The sequence below is a fragment of the Stegostoma tigrinum genome, chromosome 31 (genome assembly GCF_030684315.1).
Source record: "Stegostoma tigrinum isolate sSteTig4 chromosome 31, sSteTig4.hap1, whole genome shotgun sequence".
Lineage (NCBI taxonomy): Eukaryota > Metazoa > Chordata > Chondrichthyes > Orectolobiformes > Stegostomatidae > Stegostoma > Stegostoma tigrinum.
In genome coordinates, this window is record NC_081384.1 from 17,064,508 (window position 1) to 17,088,216 (window position 23,709).

General features: G+C 39.9%; 1 protein-coding gene across 2 annotated transcripts; it reads left to right on the plus strand.

Moving 5' to 3' along the window:
- Nucleotides 1-819: 819 nt before the first annotated feature.
- LOC125466380 (ras-related protein Rab-18-like) lies at nt 820-22,383 on the plus strand. 2 transcript variants are annotated; one of them, XM_048560805.2, is made up of 8 exons: nt 864-979; nt 7,072-7,154; nt 8,956-9,011; nt 9,120-9,181; nt 11,028-11,100; nt 15,483-15,601; nt 18,109-18,175; nt 20,951-22,383. In XM_048560805.2, the coding sequence occupies exons 2-8, from the start codon at nt 7,126-7,128 to the stop codon at nt 21,121-21,123; spliced, it is 579 nt and encodes a 192-aa protein (XP_048416762.1). In that variant the 5' UTR covers nt 864-979; nt 7,072-7,125; the 3' UTR covers nt 21,124-22,383. The 2 variants fall into 2 exon arrangements, with proteins under 2 accessions (XP_048416761.1, XP_048416762.1); XM_048560804.2 differs by lacking the exon at nt 7,072-7,154 and having other exon boundaries at nt 820-979.
- The last annotated feature ends 1,326 nt before the right edge of the window (nt 22,384-23,709 follow it).

Sequence of the window (23,709 nt, forward strand, 5' to 3'; positions counted from 1 at the left end):
ATTTATTCTAGTTCCCTCTCCCCATCCCCATTTTCTGATGAAGGGTCTCAGCCCGAAACGTCAGCTTTTGTGCTCCCTAGATGCTGCTTGGCCTGCTGTGTTCATCCAGCTTCACATTTTGTTGTCTTCTATATCCCTGTACCTTTCCGGTCACATGCTCTTTACAAGAGAAAACCTTCCTGTTTCTGACATGACATTACAACGTACAGTGATTCGTCAAATAGTTTAACTTAATATTTAACTTTTATTTTGTATTAGATTTAAAGTATAGGTTGGATGACAACGTTACTTTAGGTTTAGTAAACGAAGGAAAATTGCAAACTCTTTAGATAGCAAGTCTTTCCAACACATTCCCAGCTCTCCAACATTCTCTGTAATACCCTCTCTGTTAAAAAAAGTTCCTATACTCTTAAAAGGAAAGACAGCCTTTAACAATTATGCAATACAATAAAAATCCTGATCTTTAAAAAAAATACGCCTGCCGCGAATTACTGCAACACAATATTTCTTTAAAAATAATTTGCTACGAGCCGTTAATGGTTCTAGATAGCAATTGAAAACAATACTTCAAAAAAAGTTGCCTGATGCGAGTCTTTAAGAGATAGATTGTATATTAAAGACTGAGAAACCCACTTTCGTTTGAAAGTAAAAGATATTACTTTCAATTACTATCCAGAACTCTACTACCGACGAGCTTCACAACTGGTGATTTACTTAGTTCATGAGCCAGTCTGATAAAGAATCTTCTAACTGGGAGTTCTGCCGTACTGAAAGGTTAAAGGTCCGTGGGAATGAATTACGCGACTGCGTCATCTTCACGCTGCAACATCCATGTCACGAGTGCATGTAACAATTGGGCGATCAGCTGACGCGGCGCCTTTGTTCTTTTGGAATCCAGATACATTCGGACTATGGAAGAGGGAATTCTCGCTACACTGAAGATTCTGATCATTGGGGAAAGTGGAGTGGGCAAGTCCAGGTAAGAGAAGCAATACACAACGTGTCATTTTCAGGCTCCTCTACAATTCATCGGCAACTACTCTGGCCACTCGACGTGGGGATCTGGGAAGGCGACAAATCTGCCTGAGTAATTATTATACTTAAAAACTAAATAGATCTCTATCATACATTTTAAAAAGGAAGTTAATAGTTCAGCTGACTACAGAAGTATAATTGCTTTATGACATGACCGTTGTATAAGCTGTTTTTAGTTTCTGTCTGGGACCCTCTGATGAAGGGTCTAGACCCGAAACGTCAGCTTTTGTGCTCCTCAGATGCTGCTTGGCCTGCTCTGTTCATCCAGCTCCACACTTTATTATCTTGGATTCTCCAGCCTCTGCAGTTCCCATTATCTCTGGGATAATGGCTGCCTGATTTGGCTCAAGCTTGTCCTCGGAATGCAACGACTTGCCCAATTTTTTATTTGAGTATGCTGAATCAATTTAAAGCCGAATTATCTTTTGGAATCAGCGTCAGGGGAATGAAAGGCATTTCAAGGAGATTGGTGAGAATTCGGAACTAATATGTTCCCAGAAAGAACAGGGGTGGGACTCTTGGTTCTAGAGCCTCCTAATTGGCAAGGAATATACCTTTTGTCAGATTGCGAAAGGTCAAAACTGCATAAATCTGAGAGAACTACATAAAGACTAGGAATGCAGTTAGTAAAAAAATTAAGACATCAAGCAAAATCAAGGAAAATCCCAAACTGTTTTTCAAGGATAGGTGTAGGGCACTTTATTCTCTTTATAGTTTTTATAGGATGTGGGTACCTTTGGCAATTTCAGAGGGGAGTTAAGAGTCAATCATGTTGCTGTGGCTTTGGAGTCACTTGTGGGGCTTGAGGTGAAACATGGTTAACAGTTACTGATATTTATCGCTGAGACAATTTTAATATAATTCTGGATTTTATTAATTGAATTTATAATACACCAGCTGCCCTGGTGAGATTTGATCTACTGAGCTGAGACAATTTGGCCTTGATCTCTCAATTATTAGACCAATGATATTGCCACTATGTTACCATTTCCCCAGCTTGAGACCTCAATGTGCACTGTTGTGTGAAGGAAGGCTTAGATATGGTTCCTTGGAGCTGTTTGATATCTTTCTTAAAAGAGGGGTTTGATGTAGACATTGTAGTTGAAGAGGAGTATGAACTAATGGATGGGACAAGCATTGTGAAAGCAGGTGATAGGGAGAATCAATGAGGCTAATGCGCTTAATGCAATTGGTACAGATTTTAGCAAGGTTTTTGATAAGAACTTGTGCATCTTACTGTCAGAAAGGTAACAGTTATAGGATCCATGAACAAGTGACAAGTTGATTTTAGTATTGGCTCAATGGCAGGAGGAAAAAAAGTTGCTGAATACTTCTCAAGAAGGCTGTTACCAATATCGTTGGGCAAACCTCAGTCCTGGCTATCTTCCTTTTCATGCTACAAATCGATGCTTGAGACTGCTGTGTAGGGGCTACAATTTAACAAAATTTGCAGGTGTTACAAAAATGGGTGAGCCTGTGATTCACTGTAGTTTGCTGAACAATTTCAATAGACTGGTCAGCAGGGCAAAATGTCAAATTAAATTCAGTCTGAAGTGAGAGTGCATTTGGGGAAGTCAAAGTAGGCAAAGGAATAAACAATGAATGGATGAGTACTGAGAATTGTAGAGAAACAGAGGGACCTTGGGAATGCACATTCATAATCCCTAAGGATAGCAGGATAGGTAGATGAGGCAGGCAAGATGGCACATTGCATACTTTTTCTTTAACTGAGGCCAACAATCTCCAGCAAGGATGCTATGGTAGAACTGTATAAAACATGAGTTGGGCTATGGCTTGAGTAGGAGTGCAGAATGCATTCACTACCATGGTCCTTTTAGGTGGTAGAGGTTGCAAGGAGTTCTTTGTCAGTTACTGCAGTGCATCTTGTAGATAGTACACATTACTGCCATTGTGCACCAGTGCTGAAGGGAGAGAATGTTAAAGCTGGGGATGGGTTGCCAGTCAAGTGGGCTGCTTTGTCCTGGATGTTGTCATGTTGCTTGTATTATTGGTGTTGCTGCCATCCAAGTAAGTGCCAAGTATTCCATGACATTCCTGACATGTGCCTTGTAGATTGTGGACATGCTTGAAGGTACAGGTGAGTTATTTGCCACAGAATTCTTAGCTCTGACTAACTCTTGTAGTCACAGTGTTTATATGGCTCGTCCAGTTCAGTTTCTGGCCAATGGTCACTTGCTGGATGTTGGACATGGGGAATTCAGCAATGGTTAGACTCACTTTTATTGGAGACAGCCGTTACCCAGCACTTTTTGGCTCAAATGTTATATGCCACTTGTCAGCCTAAGCCTGAGTATTGTCTGTATCTTACTGCCTGTACACACAAATCTTCAGGATCTGAGAATTTGCTGATTGTGCTGAACGTTGTGCAAGCATCAGTGAATAATCCCACTTCATACCTTCTGAAGAAGGATGGTTAAGCCTAGGACACACCTGCTGCAGAAATATGAAGCACATAATCATGTTTCTGAATGGGTTAACATAGAAAATCTCTACTTTGAGAATTTTAAATGGTGGCGGGGGACTGAAATGAATTACCTTCAATTTCATTCAAACTGCTCCTCCTCTTGCTTACACCCCTTAGTGCCGCTGACTTTCCGAATTGGAGTCCTCCTTTCGCTCACTCCTTTATGACTTAAAAAGGTAATTTGGCTTAAAAGTCTTAAATCATCGATCCAGACAGATTCTCCACCCACCAAACACCTTCACCTCCCACTATTGCAGTTTGAAATTGTCTTAAAAATATGTTGAGATTGTAGAAGCATCACACTATTATTGTTTTGAATGTGAAGACACTTACCCATTTGGCTTTAGTCTTCACTGTTGAAAGCAACTTTCCTAATTCTCTAAAATGTAGAGAAACTCTGAAGAAGGGTCTTGGACTTGAAAGGTTAACTCTATTTTCTGTCCACAGGTGCTGCAGGACCTGCTGAGTTTCTCTAACAATTTCTATTATTGTTTTGAGATGTTATGAAATTGTATTAGAATTGAGATTATGTCAAGAAGTACAATAGGTAGTAGATAAGTAGAGCACACTCCCACAGAACGGAATAAATACTAGCTGAATTACTAATTTAAAATTCAGTATTAAATTTTTGCTAGGGATTTGGTACAAAGGATCTCGAACCAAGGCTGTGGGATGGGAGTTAAGATGCAGGTCAATCATGATCTCATTGAATGTGGAACAGGATTGTGGGCCTAAAATGGCTTTGGCATCCTCAATGTTTTCTTCATAGGTGCAACTCCACATCACTAACAACTGAGTAAGTCTAAGCTGCATCTTTTTCCCGTTGCTTTAGGCCATACCTCATCTGCAAAGTACATTTTACAACATTAACTCGCAATCACTAACAGACATTCCTGCATCAATAATCTAATTTTGAAGAATGAAGATCAAGATAGAAGACTTTGAGTAGACGTTATAAATCAAGGTGCAAATTTGAGAGTAAACAACAATATTAACGCAAATCTCAATTTCATCCCTCCCTGCCCCCCTCCACACACATGCGCATGTGTAGTTTTGTCATGCAAGAACTGCTCCTCAGCTTCAGTTGGTTCTAGGTGTTAATGTAGGGATTAATTTTCCACCTCTTTTTTTAAATTCTGTACTTTTATACTGACTGTTTCAGATGTGAGCCTGGCATGCATTGCAGTGGGTGTCATTCCTGAAATAATTTTCAGTGATGGTTTGGTTATGCATCCTAAATATTGTCCATCTGTGGGAAAGAGAGGTTTGCTGCAAAGTAAATTCTGTTGGCTAAGTCAATAATCTAGCAAATCTAAATTAAAAACTGAAAGAACTGAGGATGCTGTAAATCAAGAATAAAATCAAAGTTGCTGGAAAAACCCAGCAGACCTGGTGGCATCTGTGAAGGAAAAAAACAGAGTTAACGTTTCGTATCCAGTGGGCTAGAAAATCTATATTGATTAGGATAGAAAAGAAAGTACTTCAGTAAAATCAACAGAATATTTGATTTCATGCTACTTAAAGATTTATCTGTAGAAAATGAAATGCCATCATGTCTGCTGTCCTATATCTCTTCCCTGGTATTTATGTCGTACTTCATTTCAAGAAACTCTACCTAGATGAGCCAACCAGACCTATTTTCCGATCTTGAAGAAAGAGTATGAATGGGAACATTGAAGGGTGGGGTGGAAGGCAGGGTGTGGGAGTGTATACAAAAATATTCCCCGAACACTGAAAGCGACTGGTTTTCTTTGTGTTCTAAGCGAGCTTGTGGTAGCTGAAATACTACAGTGGACTCAGTGTAGACATTGAGTTCAAATCTGCAAGAGTAAATTGGACTTAATAAATCTGGTTCTTCATATGTGTTGGGGAAAAGAAAATGGCCTAAACCTTGCTGTTTTGTCATTTTAACAACCCAGCAAGTTCACTAAGAGCCTTCATTAATGAATATGTCACTCCTACTTAATTTGGCCTATATACAACTCTACTTTGCCATGAAGTTGAAGTAATGTACTCAGTAAAAGGGAACAATAACAAATTCTATCTTGTATTTCTGTTTACATTTGAAGGACAAATAGAACAAAATTGTGTTGTCAGGAAGCCAAGGTGACAATGGTTTAAAACTGGAATAATAAATTTGGTGTTTTCGAAGAACTAAATGATGTGTAGCAAGGATATTGCCAAACTTCTTAATTTGACAGAATCCCAGACTAGGAGCATTCGATTAGGTTTTAAGTTTTGATTCCCATGGAACTATTTTTAGTATCTTGCTTTGCATTATACCAAAAAGCTTCTAGTGTTATATTCTAAAATAAGTTGCCACTCATACATTGTTTCCCTACACTTTGTATCTAAACAGGGACAGAATGTGTTGTCCCAGATTAAACCTTGGTTGGAATGCAACTGTCAAACTACTTTTTTTAACTCCAAGTCTGGATTTTTTGCATGGTATTTGGTGAGCTAGTGCATAGAACACCTGGATTTACACTGTTATTAAATACGTCAATCTGGTTAACTTGGATCTTGCACTAATTTTGACATTTTTTTCACCCAAGTTGAAGGAAGAATTGAACAAACACTTATTTATAATGGGTGTTGAAGGCGACTGTAGCAATAAACTTGTCTTGTGAAATAGATCCTAGTATCTTCCCAGAGCATGAAGCGCTCAGATCTGTCAGAGTGACAGTGGGAGGCGAGCATCTTTCATTAATTTATTTGTCCTTTGTTCAATGGATGTAAACTGCATTTGAATCTCTGATATATTTTTCAAGCTGACATCTCTGTTTCAGAGATGACACACATTCACTTCCATGTCATGGAGCACAGGGTCAAATTCCATTCTAAGGACTTGAGCACACATTTCAGTGTTTTAAACAGGGAGAGTTGAACTGTCTGGTGCAGTTTTTGACTGGATGGCTGACTGTGTGTTTTTGTCTTCTATTTACATGCATATAAAAAGCCTTAAAACGCTCACTCCAAAAAAGTGCTCAAAAATTTTCCAGTGTGCTGGCTAATAATGCTGAACTACCAGGTTGTTTATCTCTACCTTTTATGCGACTCTCCCAAATCTAAAGCAGTGTATGGTAACGACTTGTAAATTCAGATGGATGCCAGTTGGGTGTATCAGTAGATTTACTTCAGTTGGACTAGGATCCTTGCACTGTGTGAGGGGAAACAGCCAGGGCTCTGTCTCATGAGGAACGGTCCTGACCCGAGATGGCAACTTTCCTGCTCCTCTGATGGTGCCTGGCCTGCTGAGATCCTCCAGCTCCACACTGTGTTATCTGTCTCATAAACTGTATTAGAGGAAATAGCTGTGGTGTGATGCACTCCATACTGTTGTATAACCCATAACTTCTCAGCTTGTATAGAAAGATCAATGGCAGTGGAACAGTACATTAAAAAGAACTACTGCATTCAGGAAGGAATACTTGAATGATGTAATTGAAAAAAAGAGTGTTGAATTTTCACTTAAGCTGATACCTCTTAATGAAGTATTCCTGCATTTCACTTTATATAATTTCACTTTCTTTAAACCTTCCTTCATGTAGGGAGCATCTGGCTGATATGAACATTCTCCTGGGATTCCCTAGCATTCCAACCTTATGAATGAAATACTGCATTGCATATTTTAGTAAGTTGTTCAATGATTGTACACTTTTTAATGGAACAACTGAAATAATGATCTGTAACTCAAATACATAGCATTCCAGGGCAAAACAAACATGGACACCATTTTGGGATGGCCTAGAGATCTATAATCTGCTGTCCAGGGAACGCCATTCCTCTCCTGAAAGCTCCATATTAATCAATGTATAGGATATGATGTGGATTTATGTAAAATCTGCAGAACGTTGTACAGCTGAAGTAAACCCTACTCATGTCCAGAGATAATGGGAATTGCAGATGCTGGAGAATCCAAGATAATAAAACGTGGAGCTGGATGAACACAGCAGGCCAAGCAGCATCTCAGGAGCACAAAAGGTGATGTTTCGGACCTCGACCCATCTAGCTTTTGTGCTAGCTGAAACGTCAGCTTAGCACAAAAGCTAGATGGGTCGAGGTCCGAAACATCACCTTTTGTGCTCCTAAGATGCTACTTGGCCTGCTGTGTTCATCCAGCTACACATTTTGTTATCGCAGAAACCCTACTTGTGCTAATTTTCTACAGGGCATTTGATGTATTGAGTAACAGCATGATAAAACCATAAGGGTACCTGGTTAAATTGATCTGTGTATATTCTGGCTGTAAGAATCACATGGAGGTAGATGAGACAACTGTGAAAAGAAACGCGATATTGTTCACTGTTGCACATCTTCTTTGATCTTCTTCATTGCCGGGATAGTCTTAAGTTGTTGGTTTCAAGTATTTCTGGAAGTGCTTTTTCACCCCCAAGTGATTTACGTAGCATTATTTTCTTTCTGATGTGTGCCTTATTGTGATATTAGGGTCATGTGCATCTACAGATGCAGTTTGTCAAATATCAAAGTTAACCACCTAATTATCAATTTATTTCTTGGCGGGAGATTCTTGTTGAGGTATGTCTCATAGTCACTATACCTTTGACACCCGCTGATGCTACCGTTATTGTATCTTTATGCATGGCCTAATGGTATAAAGACCCAAGACTCCAACTTGACTCTGATCACTTGCAGCATGACAAGCTATTAGAAGCATAGTGTAATATTAGCCCAGACATTTGTACATGTGAATGTAGCAGCTATCTGTACTAAATGTCTGTTGGATCTTTCAACAGACTACACATTCCACACCTAGTTTCTTTGTTGCAATGTATAACACAAGTATTGCCTCATCAGGAATGTACCCTGCTGGGAGAAAAACCCATATTTGTCCCTAATGCCCACGCAGTGAGAACCCAGACCTTTTGTTATCAATTGTTTGGCGACCAATGGATGACTCTCTCAGTGGAGAGAAATGATCTCAAAATGACAGAGCAGGTAATGTACACTAGACACTCATCTTTGTGTGCTTTGATTTTAATATCTGATTCTTTCATTTTTGCACTAGTCAAAAGCGTAATCATAATGATTGACTAGCTAGCGTGAATTACAGCACCAAGCTGCCCTGGATCCATTGATTCCAGTTCCTGCTGTAGACAATCCTTGAAGGCATTGCTTCAGTCAGTGTAGAGGTTCTAGTTAGACAAAGCAATCCTGCAAGCCTGTACAATTTATAACTTAAACTTCCATCAGTACCCCAGTTCTACTTGTGCGAGTGGTGTTGGTAGGTGGAGGTCTCCAAGCTTTGACTTACAGAAGTAATTGGGATATGCCCCCTTAGAGACATGCTGCAGGTTGATTGCTTTTTTTTTTGAAATTCCATACTTGGTGCTTTCGGTATGCTACTGGTTTTAAAAGAAATTACAGCAATACACTTTTTTGTGCATCACTAAAAAAATCTTTTTATATTTTAGCCTTCTACTAAGGTTCACAGATGACACATTTGACTCTGAAATTGGTTCAACTATTGGTGAGGTTAAACATTATTTTACTTAGTCTGTAATATCTCAAGGTATTCAAAAATCAAATTTTCTAATGTCAATGTATTAATGTGATTCCTTGCAACCTTTTCCTTTAGGGGTTGACTTTAAAGTGAAAACCATGAAGTTTGATGACAACAGTATCAAGCTTGCAATCTGGGTAAGTCAGTTAAATACATCTTGCAAACAGTGGCTGGTGTCTTGAATTGAGTTTGAGATTAAAGCTTAGTTTTCTGTTTCTTCACTTTTCAACTCTTTGAAACACCTCTCCACATGCACAGTATTTATTTTTAGACAGTTGAATGTGGAGAGGAAGGAAACTTCACACAGTAGGTCATCTTTTTGCATTAAAATGGACATTTATTATTTTTAATTCTCTCGTGGGATGTGGGCATCGTTGCTGGCCAGCTTTTATTGCTCATCCCGTGTTGCCCTTGAGAAGGTGATGGTGAGCCGCCTTCTTGAACTGCTGCGGTCCATGTGCTGTAGGTAGGCCTGCAATACTGCTTTGACCCTGCAATAGAATGGCAAGATATTTCGAGGTCAGGTTGGTGAGTGGCTTGGAGGGGATCTTGCATGTGGTGGTGGTGTTCCCATGTATCTGCTGCCCTTGCCCTTCTAGATGGAAGCGATTTATGGATTTGGAAGGTATTGTCTAAGGATCTTGGAATTTCTGCAGTGCCCCTCACACTGCTGTGATTGAACCTTGGTGATGGAAGGAGTGATTGCTTGCTGACGTGGTGCCAGCCAAGCAGGCTGCTTTGTCCTGGATGGTGCCAAGTTTCATGAGTGCTTTTGGAGCTGCACCTATCCGGGCAAGTAGGGAATATTCTGTCATGTTCCAGACTTGTGCCTGGTAGCTAATGGACAGGCACTGGGGTGTCAGAAGGTGAGCCTCTGACTTGCTGTTATAGCCACTGTGTTTATGTAGTAACTCCAGTGAATTTCTGGTCAATAATAATGCCCAGGGATTCGATGGTAGGGGTTTCAATAATGGTAATATGTCAAGCGGCAGTGGTTAAGTTGTCTCTAACGGGAGATGGTCATTGCCTGGCATTTGTGTGGCAAGAATGTTACTTGCCAAGTATAAGCTCAAGCCTAGATGTTGTCCAAGTCTTTTGCATTTGAACATGGTCGACTTCAGTATCTGAGAAGGTGGGAACAGTGCTGAACAGTGTGCAATCTTTGGTGAATATCCCCACTTCTGAAGTTATGATGGAAGGAAGGCCACTGAGGCAGTTGAAGGTGGTTTGGCCCAGGGGACTACACTGAGGTACTCCTGTGGAGATATTTTAGAGCTGAGATGAATGACCTTTCACAAGCACAACCATCTTCTGACGTGCAAGGTGTGACTCCAATCGGTGGGAAGTTTGCTGCTGGTTCCTATTGACTCCAGTTTTAGTAGGGCTCCTTGATGTCACACTCAGTTGAATGCAGCCCTGATATCAAGGGCTGTCACTCACCTCATCTCTGGAACTCAGCTCTTTTCTCCATGTTTGAATGACCATCACCTTCCCACTTTGTAGAAAAGGGAAAAAAAATTTTTTTAAAGAAAGTAACCAAAAATGAGAATTGTGAAACCCTTGAATCCTATTTTAGTTTTTCCTTGCTCTTTCAAGAATTAAACTCTGTAAGCTTGCTTTCCTGATTTCTAACTGTCTCACTCTTTGTTTCACATTATTAATGTCCAGAATTGCCCTAGTTTGTGAAAACTACGCTGTTCCCAGACTTTAATGGTGTCAGATCAATGTATTCTCCACATTTAACTTAAAATGTTTGAATATGTTGAAAATCCCAGACGTGCATCTTAACATTTAAAATGTATATCAATGTTTTGAATACTACCTTGAAGCTTTGAGATAATCTTGGATTAGCCAAGTCCATCTTTGAATGGTGCCCTTCTGCTAACTTGATCTAGCCACATCTTTGCATTATCATAATTGTTGTTCACTTGCATTGTAAATTCCTTCAGCCTTATATTTCAGATTTTGATTTTGCTTTGGTAGGATACAGCTGGACAGGAGCGATTCCGGACATTAACACCAAGTTATTACAGAGGTGCTCAAGGTGTTATTTTAGGTAAGGTGTCTATCAATTTTGGAGGTTTTGTGTGATTTTCAATCTTTGTCTTGCTCCATTTTGCAAGAGGCACGATGGTCCAAACCTTTGATATTGCAATGAAGTTGGCCTTTTTTAAAAAAAGAAGTGCTTTGTAACTGAAATTACCCACTGTAAAGTCATTGTATAGCAGTTAGTGCAGTGGGATCATACCAGCACATGTTAGTACAGGAACAAAAACAGAAGTTGCTGGAAAAGCTCAGCAGGTCTGGCAGCATCTGTGAAGAAATAAAACAGAGTTAGCATTTCAGGACTGGTGACCATTCCTCAGAACTCAAGTTTTTAACCAGACCAGGTAAATATGGCGGTTTCCACCATCTGCCATGGCTGGATTTGAACCCAGAATGTTATCTGGATCTCTTACTAACAATCCAGAGATAATATTTTCACCCTCTCCTTAGCTGAGTTAAACTCACTACCAGTTGCCTCCCTCGGAGCAGCGTATGATCCTCGGAAATCATGGCAACGTTGCATTTCACTACAGCATGTAAGCATTATCTAAGTCTGTTTGCATGGTCTAGACTAATCTTTTTTTAAAGTTTGGAATGATGTTGAAGTTAAAAGCTGTTGTATGAAGCTTCCCAGGCTGTTAAGACTTTGCATTCTGATACAAGTATTCCTCGTAGCCAGTCTCAAAATCTAAGCTAACTTGCCGAGTGGACTGAGAAGGAGCACTGAAGTATTTCTGTTACCAGCAGTGCCTGACAGTTGATCTTGAGCCATCCAGTATTGTGGTTGCTGGTAGCTCCAACACTGCACCATTTGTAATCGTAGACAGAATATACGGGACAGAACGGGATGATTCCACCCAACAAGTGAAACCCTCATAACATTTAAGAAGCATTTAGATGTGCAATTGTGATGCCAAAGCATACAAAGCTATGGGCCAAGTGCTAGAAAATGGGACTTGAATGAGGTGATTGAAGCGATGTAATTGTACTCCGCTTAGTATTTATATGATCCAGTCTGTTGAGGTGTTTTTTTCATTTCTAGTTCATTTTTGCAAGCGTTTGTATATGGGGTCTAATTCCACATGTTTATTGATTGCATTACGGGTGGTGAACCAGGAAACTAACTATCAGGATACACAAACACCAGCTAGCTGCAAAATGACACAACAAACTTGCCCTCATTTCAGTGCACTCGGGCAATGAAAGCCATTAGCTTAACTGGGACAACATGACCATGCTAGCTCAAGCCGACGATTGACACGCACAGAAATTCCTAGAGGCCTGTTTCTCCACCCATACTGGTATAAATAAATATGTGGAACTAGACCCAAAATACAAATCCTTGCAAAAACAGAACTGGAAATGACAAAACACGTCAACAGACTGGATCGTGTAAATATTAAGCAGAGTAGAAAAACATGGCTTCATCAGAGGCCGCACGAATGATGTTACCTAGCGTGGTGACAACACATCTGAACTATAACCAGCCAGCTCGGCAACCAAGTCAACAACCTCATCCACAACACAAGCTACATATCTATGCAAGAACCTTACGTGGGGATTTGAATAGTAAGGTGGTTGTTTTTGACAGCATGGAGATGATAGACCAAAGGTTCTTGCACTGTGCTGCAGATCTCTAGGACTCTATGCTTCTCTTGAGTTTTCTTTTCTGCTTCCCACCTTAATTCTATCCATGTAACCTACTATTCTCATTCTGTCAAATGCAAATCTTTAAATGCACTTATCATATTCACCTCAACCAGTGCTAGGGGCTCTCACCACTCTCGAGGTCAAGTCATGGGCTATAAAGATGCAATTTTTCCTGAGAAACATGGGATATAAGTACAAGTTTAAGGGCCCTTTTGTGGTGTGGTGGTAGTATCCCTACCCCTGGCCCAAAAAACCTTGTTTTAAGTCACACCTGCTCCAGAGGTGTGTAATAAAATCTCTGAGGAAGTTGATTAGAAAACTAGGTTAAATGTAGTATTTTCTAAATACAAGTCTTTTCGCTAACTGTAGAAGACGCAACTCTTCCCACATCACTATCCAAGTGCAAACTTTTTTCCCCATTTTGAGATAACAATTTAGTACCTTGCATTCATTACTCATGCTCTTTTCTTTGTTATTTACATAAATGATTTGGATGAGAATATAGAAGGCATGGTTAGTAAGTTTGCGGACAACACCAAAATTGGTGGCATAGTAGACAGTGAAAAAGGTTTTCTAAGATTACAGAGGGATCTTGATCAAATGGGTCAATGGGCTGAAGAATGACAGATGGAATTCATTTGGATAAATGTGAGGTATTGCATTTTTGATACAAGAAACCAGGGTAGAACTTAAACAATTCATGGTAGGACCTTGCATATTGTTGTAAAACAAAGGGATCTAGGAGTTCAAGTACATAGTTCTTTGAAACTTGCATCACATATGGACAGGGTGGTTTAAAAAAGTCATTTAGCATGCTCTCTTCATTGCTCAGTTCTCTGATTATAGGAGTTGGGAAGTCATGTGGAGGTTGTACAGGACATTGGCGAGGCCTTGTCTGGAGTACTGTGTCCGGTTTTGGTTGCCTTGGTATTGGAAGGATATTGATGAGCTGGAGAGCATTTAGAAGACATTTACCAGGACATTGCCTGGTATGAAAAGTTTAAGTTATAAAGAAAAGTTGGATAGGCTGGGACTTATTTCACTGGAGCATAGGAGGTTCAGAGGTGACCTTAGAAGTTTATAAAATCATGCGACGTATAGATAGGGTTAATGGTAGATGTCTTTCCCCTCGGATGGGGGATTTCAAGACTTGAGGGCACTTCTTTAAAGTGAGAGGAGAGAGATTTGAAAAATAAATGAGGGCAAATTTGTCACACCAAGTGGTTCGTCTGTGGAATGAACCTCTTGAGGAAGTGGTGGATGCGGGCACAATTACAATGTTTAGAAGACACTTGGATAAGTACATGAATAGGAAAGGTTTGGAGAGATATGAGCCAGGAGCAGGCAAGTGGGACTTGTTTAGTTTGAGATTATGTTTGGCGTGATAGGATCGAAGGGCCTGTTTCTGCGCTGAATGAGCCTGGAACTCTAAATTTCTTCTGAATTCTTGGTGACTACCTTTTGCTGACAGCCTCTAGTTTTGTTCTTTCCCTACAAGAGAAAATACTTGCTCTATGTCTACTCCCTTAAAATCTTTATAAATTTAGAGACTGGTAGACTGGTAGAGACTGTGACCTTATTCCAAGAGAATAAGGTCACAGCTGTTCTATTTTCTACTGTATGTTAATTATCAAATTTGATGCAGGAAAAAGATGCCTGATGTTTCTCTTTGATTTCCAAGAACAAGTAAAACAACACATTAAAATGTTTAACTGAATTGTGATGATACTGTATATCATTTTTAGGGAGTAATGATCTGGAGTGCACTTAAGTTGAGTTCATTTGCTTGTTTCTCAAGCAATTTTAAGGAAAGAGAGTTCATAAACAATGCATGACTCAAGCAATACAAACCTAGTAATAAACTTTATTTATTTATTTATTTACAGCAAACTTGAAGTGGTAATTCCAAGGATGGTGGGTCTGACATATGAAGACAGATTGACTAGGTTGGGATTGTTTTCGCTGGAGTTCAGATGAATGAGGAGGCATCTCCAAGAGACTTATAAAATTCTAACAGGACTATGCAGGGTAGATGTAGGGAGGATGTTCCTGATGGTGGGTGTATCCATAACCGGGGGTCATAGTATGAGGATTCCATTAGATGATTTAGGATGGAGATGAGTTTTTTTTTCATCCAAAGAGTGATGAGCCTGTGGAATTTATTACCACAGGAAGTAGTTGATGCCAAAACATTGATTGTATTCAAGAGGTGACTAGATATAGCATTTGGGGTGAATGGGATCAAAGGTTATGGGGGGAAAGCAGGATTAGGTATTGAGTTGAGACGATCAGCTATGATCATGAACAATGGCAGAGCAGGCTCAAAGGGCCGAATGGCTGCATCCAGCTCCTATCTTCTATGTTTCTGTGTAATTGCAAAGATCACATTAATATTAACTGGCCAAAGCAAACTAGAAGTTTTGCATGTGGAATTTTTGAGATTACTTATCAGAGTAAGGGATTTCCATTTTTGCTCCATTAGTAAGAAAGGACTACAATGCAAATTTATGGATATTTACAAAATTTATAGGCAATATATTGAATATTTAAACTGCGACCACCTTCCTAAGAGCAATTAAAAACGAGGCAGCAAATACTGGCCTCGCCAGTGACACTTGAAGGAATGACACTATTCCTTCTTGGAATACAAGTTAAAAGAAAAGTTGTTCAGACATAAAGTTTCTGTACAATGTAGATTAGCTTATAATGACTGTTCCTCTAAAGTTAAATTGTTTGTTACAGTGTATGATGTTACGAGGAGAGAAACTTTTGGCAAGCTCGATAATTGGTTGAATGAGTTGGAAACCTTCAGCACTAAACATGGAATCGTAAAGATGCTTGTTGGCAATAAGATTGATAAGGTAAATCTTTACAATATTTTAAAGCTCAGTGATGCCCAGTTTGGGAGCTGCCAGGGCCACTCAGCTCCTGATCTCATTACAGCCTTGGTTCAAACATGGAGGAAAGAGCTGATTATCAAAAGTGAAATCAGACTGATGGCCCTTAGCACACTTGGTCAATGCAGACTTGATGCCATCAAGAAGCCCTAGAAAAACTGGAAACAACAAGTATTGGGGCAAACTCTCTGCTGCTTGGAGTCATACCTGGCACATAGGAAGACGGTTATGGTTGTTGGTCAGTTGTCTCAGCTGCAGGACATCTCTGCAGGAGTTCCTCAGGGGAGTGTCCTAGGTCCGCTATCTTCAGTTGCTTCATCAATGAGTTTCCCTCCTTTAGGTCAGAAGTGGGGATGTTTGTCATGTTCAGCACCATTCACGACTCCTCAGATACCAAACCAAACTATGTTCAAATACAACAAGATCTGGACATTATGTAGGCCTAAGCTGACAAGTGACATTTGTGCCACACTAATGCTAGGCCTTGATCCTCTCCAGTAGGAAATAATCTAATCACTGCCCCTTGACATTCAATAATGTTGCTGTCACTGAATCACTCTCTATCCACATCGTTGAGGTTACAATTGACCAGAAACTCAATCGGAATCACCACATAAACAGTGGCTACAAGACCAGATCAGAAACTAGGAATACTGCAGCAAATACCTCACCACCTGACACCCCAAAGCCTGTCTGCCATTTGAATGGCACAAGCCAGGAGTTGATGGAATACTCCCCACTTTCCTGGATGAGTGCAGCTCCAATAAAACTTGAGAAGCTTGGTTGGCACCACAAGCACCTTGTCCCTTCCAGCACTGACCATCAGTGCACACTGCTGCTGTCTGCAAGAAGCAGTGCAGAAATTCATCAAACATCCTCAGACAGCACCTTCCAAACCTACAACCACATCCATGTAGGAGGTCAGGGGCAGCAGGTACATGGGAACACCACCACCTGCAAGTTCCCCTCCAAACCACTCATCATCTTGACTTGGACATACATGGGATTCACCGATCAACTTCCTGGAATTCCGTCCCAAAGGCTTTGCATCAACCTACTGCATGTGGACTGCAACACTTTAAGAAGGCAGCTCATCGCCACCTTCTCAGTGGCAACTTGGAGCAGGCAATAAGTGCGGGACAGGCAGAAAGTGTTGGCCAACCTCAGATTCCCACATCCCATGGATTAGTATAAAGGAAAAAGTCAGCACCTTTCCAAATATTGATTTGCAAAAGATATCAATGCTCTCAAATGCCTTTTATGTGTGATAGTTTTTAATTGTATATCCGTTTATGTAGGAAATGTGTAAAGTTTATAATTTTTTTGACCGTCATTCAACTTAAAAACATGTAATGGTAAAATTGAAGAAGAAATGGAAAGTATTTTAAGGAATGATTGTAAGACATGTGATTTGTCTCTGGGAACAATTGGGATGTTAAGAGGCAAGTTTGGTTCTATGTCAACTTGACAAGCCACCAGGAGACTTGGGTATAAGTTACTGTCTGTTATTAACTGACGCAAGAGTCGGTCCTAACATGTTAATGTTGAAGTTTAGGAAAGCTGCTACACAAGATCTCATCCCTTGTACATCTTTGGTCACTTACTCAATTTCTAATCTGATCAATTTACAACTTTATCGTAACTAGATGTCACTTATTTCCCACAGTGCATACATCAGGCATTGCTTGTGTCCATCCAAGACTTCTTGTTCTGCTGATTGTGCTGTCTGGACTGCATTCTTGTTTGTGTCGCTCACTTCCTGAACTGGCTGTTTTGAGTACACCTACACTACTGTACCACTTACTTTTATTCAACTCAAACACTTTGAACTGAAACTGTGTTTAACCCCTTCAGCTTTAACGCTTTCATTCCTCATGCAGCAAATGCCATCTAAAGGCCAAAGTATTAATAGTGTACCTGGGAGAAGGATGGCATCACTGAAGCTTTGGAAGAACCTGAGATGAACAGAAAAGGTGCTTGTTTTTTTGCAGGGGAAAATAATAGGTGGAAAGCTAGCATTTTTACCTACTTATGGTGTGGAAAGAATTTGTAACTAGTTTTGACTACAGGCAGCTGAAGAAGATAGAAACAAAGGGTTAACTTTAGTACTGTAACAGCTATAATGGATAATTTCATCTGTGTACATCCGCTGAGGTGAAGTTAGTCATGAAGTCACTTTTGTGTTTTCTAAAAAGGCAGCTGAAGTTAAAAACTAGATTTGAGTGCTGATTATAGTGGCCGAGTTGTGAATGTAACCTTCCATACTGGCGAAGTAGCATTGATTACTTCATTGGTATTGGAGACCAGAAAATAATAGGAGAATAAAACTGTTTTTCTTCATCTCTTTTCACTAGCAAATTCCAAATATAGATTTAGTGCCCTTTAACATTGACAATAAATCTACTTTGTTTAGTAAACTTGGTATACATTTATAGCTTTAACAATTGCCTAAAACTTCCTTTTTTGGTTAGAAAAACCGTGAAGTTGATCGCAGTGAAGGACTGAGATTTGCCAGAAAACATTCGATGCTTTTTATCGGTAAGCTCTACGTTTTTTGGGCTTTTCTGTCTTGCTCTTTTCCACTTCCAGTTCTGTTTTTGCCAAGTCAGTTTTCATCACATGCCCTCAAGACATTATGTTCCACTTGATCTGGCCACCCTCTATTACTCGAATGACTGCTTGTCGTGTGGAAGACCTGATTTGTGAACCTTGAACTGTGTAAACATAGGAAAAGGAAGAGGGTTAAGATGAAGGATATTGTTGTTGAGCTAAAGTCAGTCCTATTTTCCCTGATGTTCTGCAGTGTGTATAAAATCTTCCAAAACTCATTGCAGTTCAGCAAGTTGGGACCATTTCCCTTCCTGCGCATAGGGATCCTTGGGGCAGTTGTTAGACTCCTACCATTCCTCTTGAGATGCGCAAGCATGGCTATTAAGGGAGAGATTACAAAGTACTTGGAAGTGCATGGTAAAATAGGGCTGACTCATCATGGCTTCATCAAGGGGACATCATGCGTGACAGATCTGTTAGAGTTCTTTGAGGAGGTGACAATCAAGTTTGACAAAGGAGATCCAGTGAACATGATCTATTTCCGGGAGGCTTCTAAATAAGGCAAGAGGACATGGTGTTAGGGGAAAGATACTGGCATGGATAAAGGATTCGCTGACTGGCAGAAGATGGCGAGTGAGGATAAAAGGGTTTTTTCATATTAGCACTAGAGTTGGGACCACAACCATTTAACATTACACATGAATGATCTGGATGGAGAAAGTGAGAGCATTGTTGCTAAGTTTGCAGATGTCACAGAGACAGGTGTAGAGACAGGTAGTGTTGAGGACACGAGGCTGCAAAAGGATATAGACAACCTGGGAGAATGGGCAAAGAAATGGTAGATCGAATAAAATGTGGGAAAGTGTGAGTTACGCACTTTGGTAGGGAAGAACAAAGGCATAACTATTCTACAAATGGAGATAGACTTTGGAAATCTGAAGCATGAAGAAATATAGGAGTCCTAGTTCAGAATTCTCTAAAGGTTAACATGGGCGTTCATTTGGCGGTTAGGAAGGCAAATGCAATGTTAGCATTCATTACAGGAGGACTAGAATACAAGTGCAGAGATTTACAGCCTCAGCAGTACAAGGCTTTGGTTAGACCACATTTGGAATATTATTAGCAGTGTTGGGTCCTGTATCTAAGGAATGATGTGCCAGCATTGGACGGCAGCCCAGGGGACGATTACGAAAATAATTCCAGGGATGAGGACTTGTCATGCAAGGAGTGGTTGAGGACTCTTGGTCTGTACTCGATGGAGTTTAAAAAGATGAGGGGGATCACTGAGAAACTTGCAGAAAACCGAGGGGCCTGGATGGAGTGGATGTGGAAAAGATCCTTCCATTAGAAGGAGGGACTAGGATCCAAGGACCCAGCCTCAGAGTGAAGGATGATTCTTTAGAACTGAAATGAGGTGTAATTTCTTCAGCCAAAGGGTGCTGAACCTGTAGAATTCACTGCCACAGTAAATTGTGGAGCCTATGGCATTGAGTGTGTTAGGACAGAGATAGATAAGTTCTTGATTGGCAAGGGGATCAAATGTTACAGGGAGAAGGCAGGAGAATGGAATTGAGAAAAATATCAGCCATGATGGAATGTCGGAGGCACCCTCATGGACCACATGATCTTATTGCTCAGAATGGGACTAATAACCCACAATCTACCTGGTCTATCTCATAGCACTGTTTACTTAAGTAGGAGGAATCATTAAATCAAAGGAGCTACAAAATTACGTTAGAGTTCCATTGGACTTGGTTAAATAGCTGATGTCAATTGAGGTAGCACCTGAAATCACTGGAGCATTTCAAAACAAGGAAGTAAGGCAATCGTATCACTTGCAATGTAGGGAATAACAGCATTGGTTGTTGGCATGTATCTTTATTTGTCTCTCTTCGTTGTGATCGCATCTTTATAGTGTCCATGGTGAATGGAGTCTTCAACACTTTGGTTCAGTTGGTAGAGATTTTGAGAATCGGGTACAGTCAATAAGACTTTCTCTTGTACAATTGCGCTATATGCACTTTACACAAGAACTTCTGTCTTTCCATCTGTCTTGACATCAATACATTGTGTGTGGTGCTCATCGTACTCTTCCTGATGTTAACCCTTTCAGATCATTTATACTACATTATTTACTGTACTTCCTTCACTGCTAGAACTAAAACCTAAAGGTAAGAATTAGTTGAGATTATGAAACAAAAATAGGAATTGTTGGAGAAACTCAGCAGGTTTGGCAGTATCTGTTGAAAGATGAGTCAACATTCTGAAACATTTAACTCTGCTTTCTCTCGACAGAAACGGCCAGGCCAGTGGAGTTTCTCCAGCAAATTTTGTTTTTGTTTCTGATTTACAGCATCCACAATTCTCTTCTTTTTTCTGTTGTTTAGATGAGATGATGTTACCTTCTGGACTTTGCACCATTCACTTTGATTAATTTTAGGATAGGTAATAAATTCTGGTTTAGTCAGAAATGCACACATTCATGTAAAAAGAGAAAATAAAAACTACCTTTGGGGAGTCTGAGAGGAATTTCCCTGATCGTTTTCTGAATTAAATGCAGCTTTTTTTTTTCTCTTTCCGATTGCTAGGGGTTAGATAAACGTTGTGAAATTCGTGATTGTTAGGACCTTTTTTTTTGTATGTATATTACCACGAATGCAGCAAGGAAGAAAAAATATTCACTGTAGTAAAAATTGCCTTTTGTGCTAGATTCTTTTATTTCCAGCCGGGAGATGCCTAATTATTTGGTTGCTGTTTCCTCAGAGGCCAGTGCTAAGACCTGTGATGGAGTGGATTGTGCATTTGAAGAAGTGGTAGAAAAAATTCTACAAACACCAGGACTATGGCAGGTTGAGGGACACAACAAAAGCATGAAATTATCTGAAAGCACATCCGGTCAGGATAGAGCATGTGGCGGTTACTGCTCCCTGTTATAAATGAACTGGGACTGTCTCACCTTGTAATACTGTTACTGTGTCAACAGTTGTGACTCTTAGTCTACAAAGCAGGAAGTTGTTGTCGTCTTGATCTCAAACAACTAAAGTGACGTGAGATAAGAGAGCAAATTGCCTTAATGAAGTCTTTTGCATACGTTTCTTGTTCAAATCATAATCTTCTGACAGATTGGCGTATATTCTACTTTGTAATTTGGTTTCTCTGTCTTTATATGTCATGTTATTTTTAACTAAACAATGGTGGCTTTAGATTTGGAATTCCTATTGAGCTGAAGCATTGTTTTAATTCATTAGAAATGGAAGCCTGTGGTATGGTGAATTGGCTGAGTTGGTGGGACCAACTTTGTAGATGGTTTGATGTTCTTTCAGATATCAATTTTTAAACTAACTCAACCATCTGGAGCAGGATAAATAATTATTTTAAGCTTCCTCTGTGTCTACTACCTTCTATGCCTAATTTCAGTAGACCCTTGGATATGGGATCTTCTAGCCTCTTCATCTTCTGCATGTAAAGAAATAATACATTGGGGTTTGATGTGCTGGGAGTTGATGTGTTGAGAGGGCCACGTTTCGAATCCAATCTTGGGACCATTTTCCACTCTACAGCTCCTCTGCATGAATACCAAGGCACGTCCAATTGTTTTGTAGTTCTGTAGTGCAAAATCATCTTGCAGTCCATAAGTTAATAATTGTAATTTTATATTGTGCAATCACTTATTGCTAAGACTAAGTAGTAAGGTGGATTTCCTACCAATAAATGCTAGATTTTAAAGGGCTATTATCAAGATTTGACCTGTGAATACAGTGAGAGTTATGGCCTTCAATGGATGCATGATAATGCTGATCTTGTAATCGTTTGTTTACAGTATTTAATTCACTTTAAATCACATCCCTAACTAGGGAGAATGAGAATAATACTATTATTGTCCATTGCAATACAATCTTTTCCCATCACTACAACTTGTCAGCTCTGCCTTGAATAACCGAATATGCAGAGCTCCTAAGTGTAACCTGGTCCTTTTTTTAATCACTGGGTTCATTTATGTTTTAAACTGCATAATTTCCACACTAAATGCAACCTATTTATTAGTATTTTTCATATGCTGTATCAATTGTTTATGTGACATGCAGATTTAAGTGAGGTAACAGTATTTGCAGATTACTTTCCAGAACAGGAAAGAAACTGTCAAAGTTCCAAATATACTTCAAATAATCAGATTTAATAAACAGTGACTGGCTTAATCCCTTGTTGTTTTTGAGCACTGTCTCTTGTGTATGATTTTGTTTTGAATGAGTTGAAAAGTTGGCCTTCCAGATTACTAATCCAGTGATGTAACTACATGGAAAGATGAATTTACTAATGAAGCAGACTAGCATACTCGTGCTAAGCAAGCAAGGAAGGTGTTGCTGGTTTGGGCACCAGTAAAAGTTAGAAGCTGGCTGTATCCACAAATGTATGCTATACCCTGAAGTAACCTGTACAAAAAGAGCAGCAGAGTGCCAAAGTTCTGACTCCTGAATGCTGCCAACAGATATGAAAGCCTTCTATTAATTACAACAAAATGGAAAATTGTAACTGATGGACGATGCACATGGCAAAACAAACTAGGTGGGAGTTTGCTACCAAAATGTTGGTTCAGAAGTCCTGCAAGTGAAACATCTGCAGAGATCATCCTGCGCCATCGGCAAGGAACAACTTCACGAGTGGCAATGGTGGCGAACTTCAACTTTTCTAGAGGATTTGGTTGTTCAACCACCAAAATGTGTAGCAGATGAACTGGCCTGACCTCATCCAATTTGAGTCTCCGTTCTCCACAATTCTCATGGATGAAAAGGTGCCAAGCAATGTAACTGTAGTATAAAGCAATAACACATTTTACATTAATCTTATTACGTAAAGTAATGGTTTAAGGGGTAAATGTTGATATCCCACTGGATCCTTGCATTCTACTAATTTCACAGTCTGGTGGAGGCAAGAAGTTCTACTCCAGCTTTCAGAGGACCAGATGAATACATACCAACTCACACTCAGGTCCTGTTGCATGAGACAAATGAACCTCCTTGCTATCTAAGGACTGTGCCCCTTCTTTAGGTACTCAATGGTGGTGTATCCTCTACCACTGATCACTCGACAAAGGAGGCTTGATAATAGGAAACCCTTACCTAGTCGCACATACTGGTAGAGAAGGGAAATGGTACCTTTTACTAACATAGTCATCTGGGGAAAATACCAGTGACCACTATGCTACCACCATGTACTTTGCCCAGACCAATGCAATGGTGCTCAGGTTTGTTGAATTTAAAAAATACTGGACGCAGGATTTTTCTGTTTTTCTCTTTTTACTTCTCGCTATAAGCTCCGGCCGATAGTGATGCCTTGCCAGTGTCCTAGATGGCAACACTTAACTGCACAACCTGGAATTGCACATGCGATCAATTTTAATCTACTGTGACTTGTTGAATCCCAGTTCTAACCAGCTAAACCTGGTACTGCAAATGTGCCTTTGTTATTGGTATGTGGTATCTGCCATTTATAAATGGCATTTCTTTTGTAGTGGAAACAAAGCA

Coding starts and splice junctions, on each gene's coding strand:
- LOC125466380 (XM_048560804.2), top strand. CDS start 912: ATGGAAGAGGGAATTCTCGCTACACTGAAGATTCTGATCATTGGGGAA. Junction 15,602..18,108: donor TTGGCAATAAGATTGATAAG/GTAAATCTTTAC, acceptor TTTTTTGGTTAG/AAAAACCGTGAAGTTGATCG. Junction 18,176..20,950: donor ACATTCGATGCTTTTTATCG/GTAAGCTCTACG, acceptor CTGTTTCCTCAG/AGGCCAGTGCTAAGACCTGT.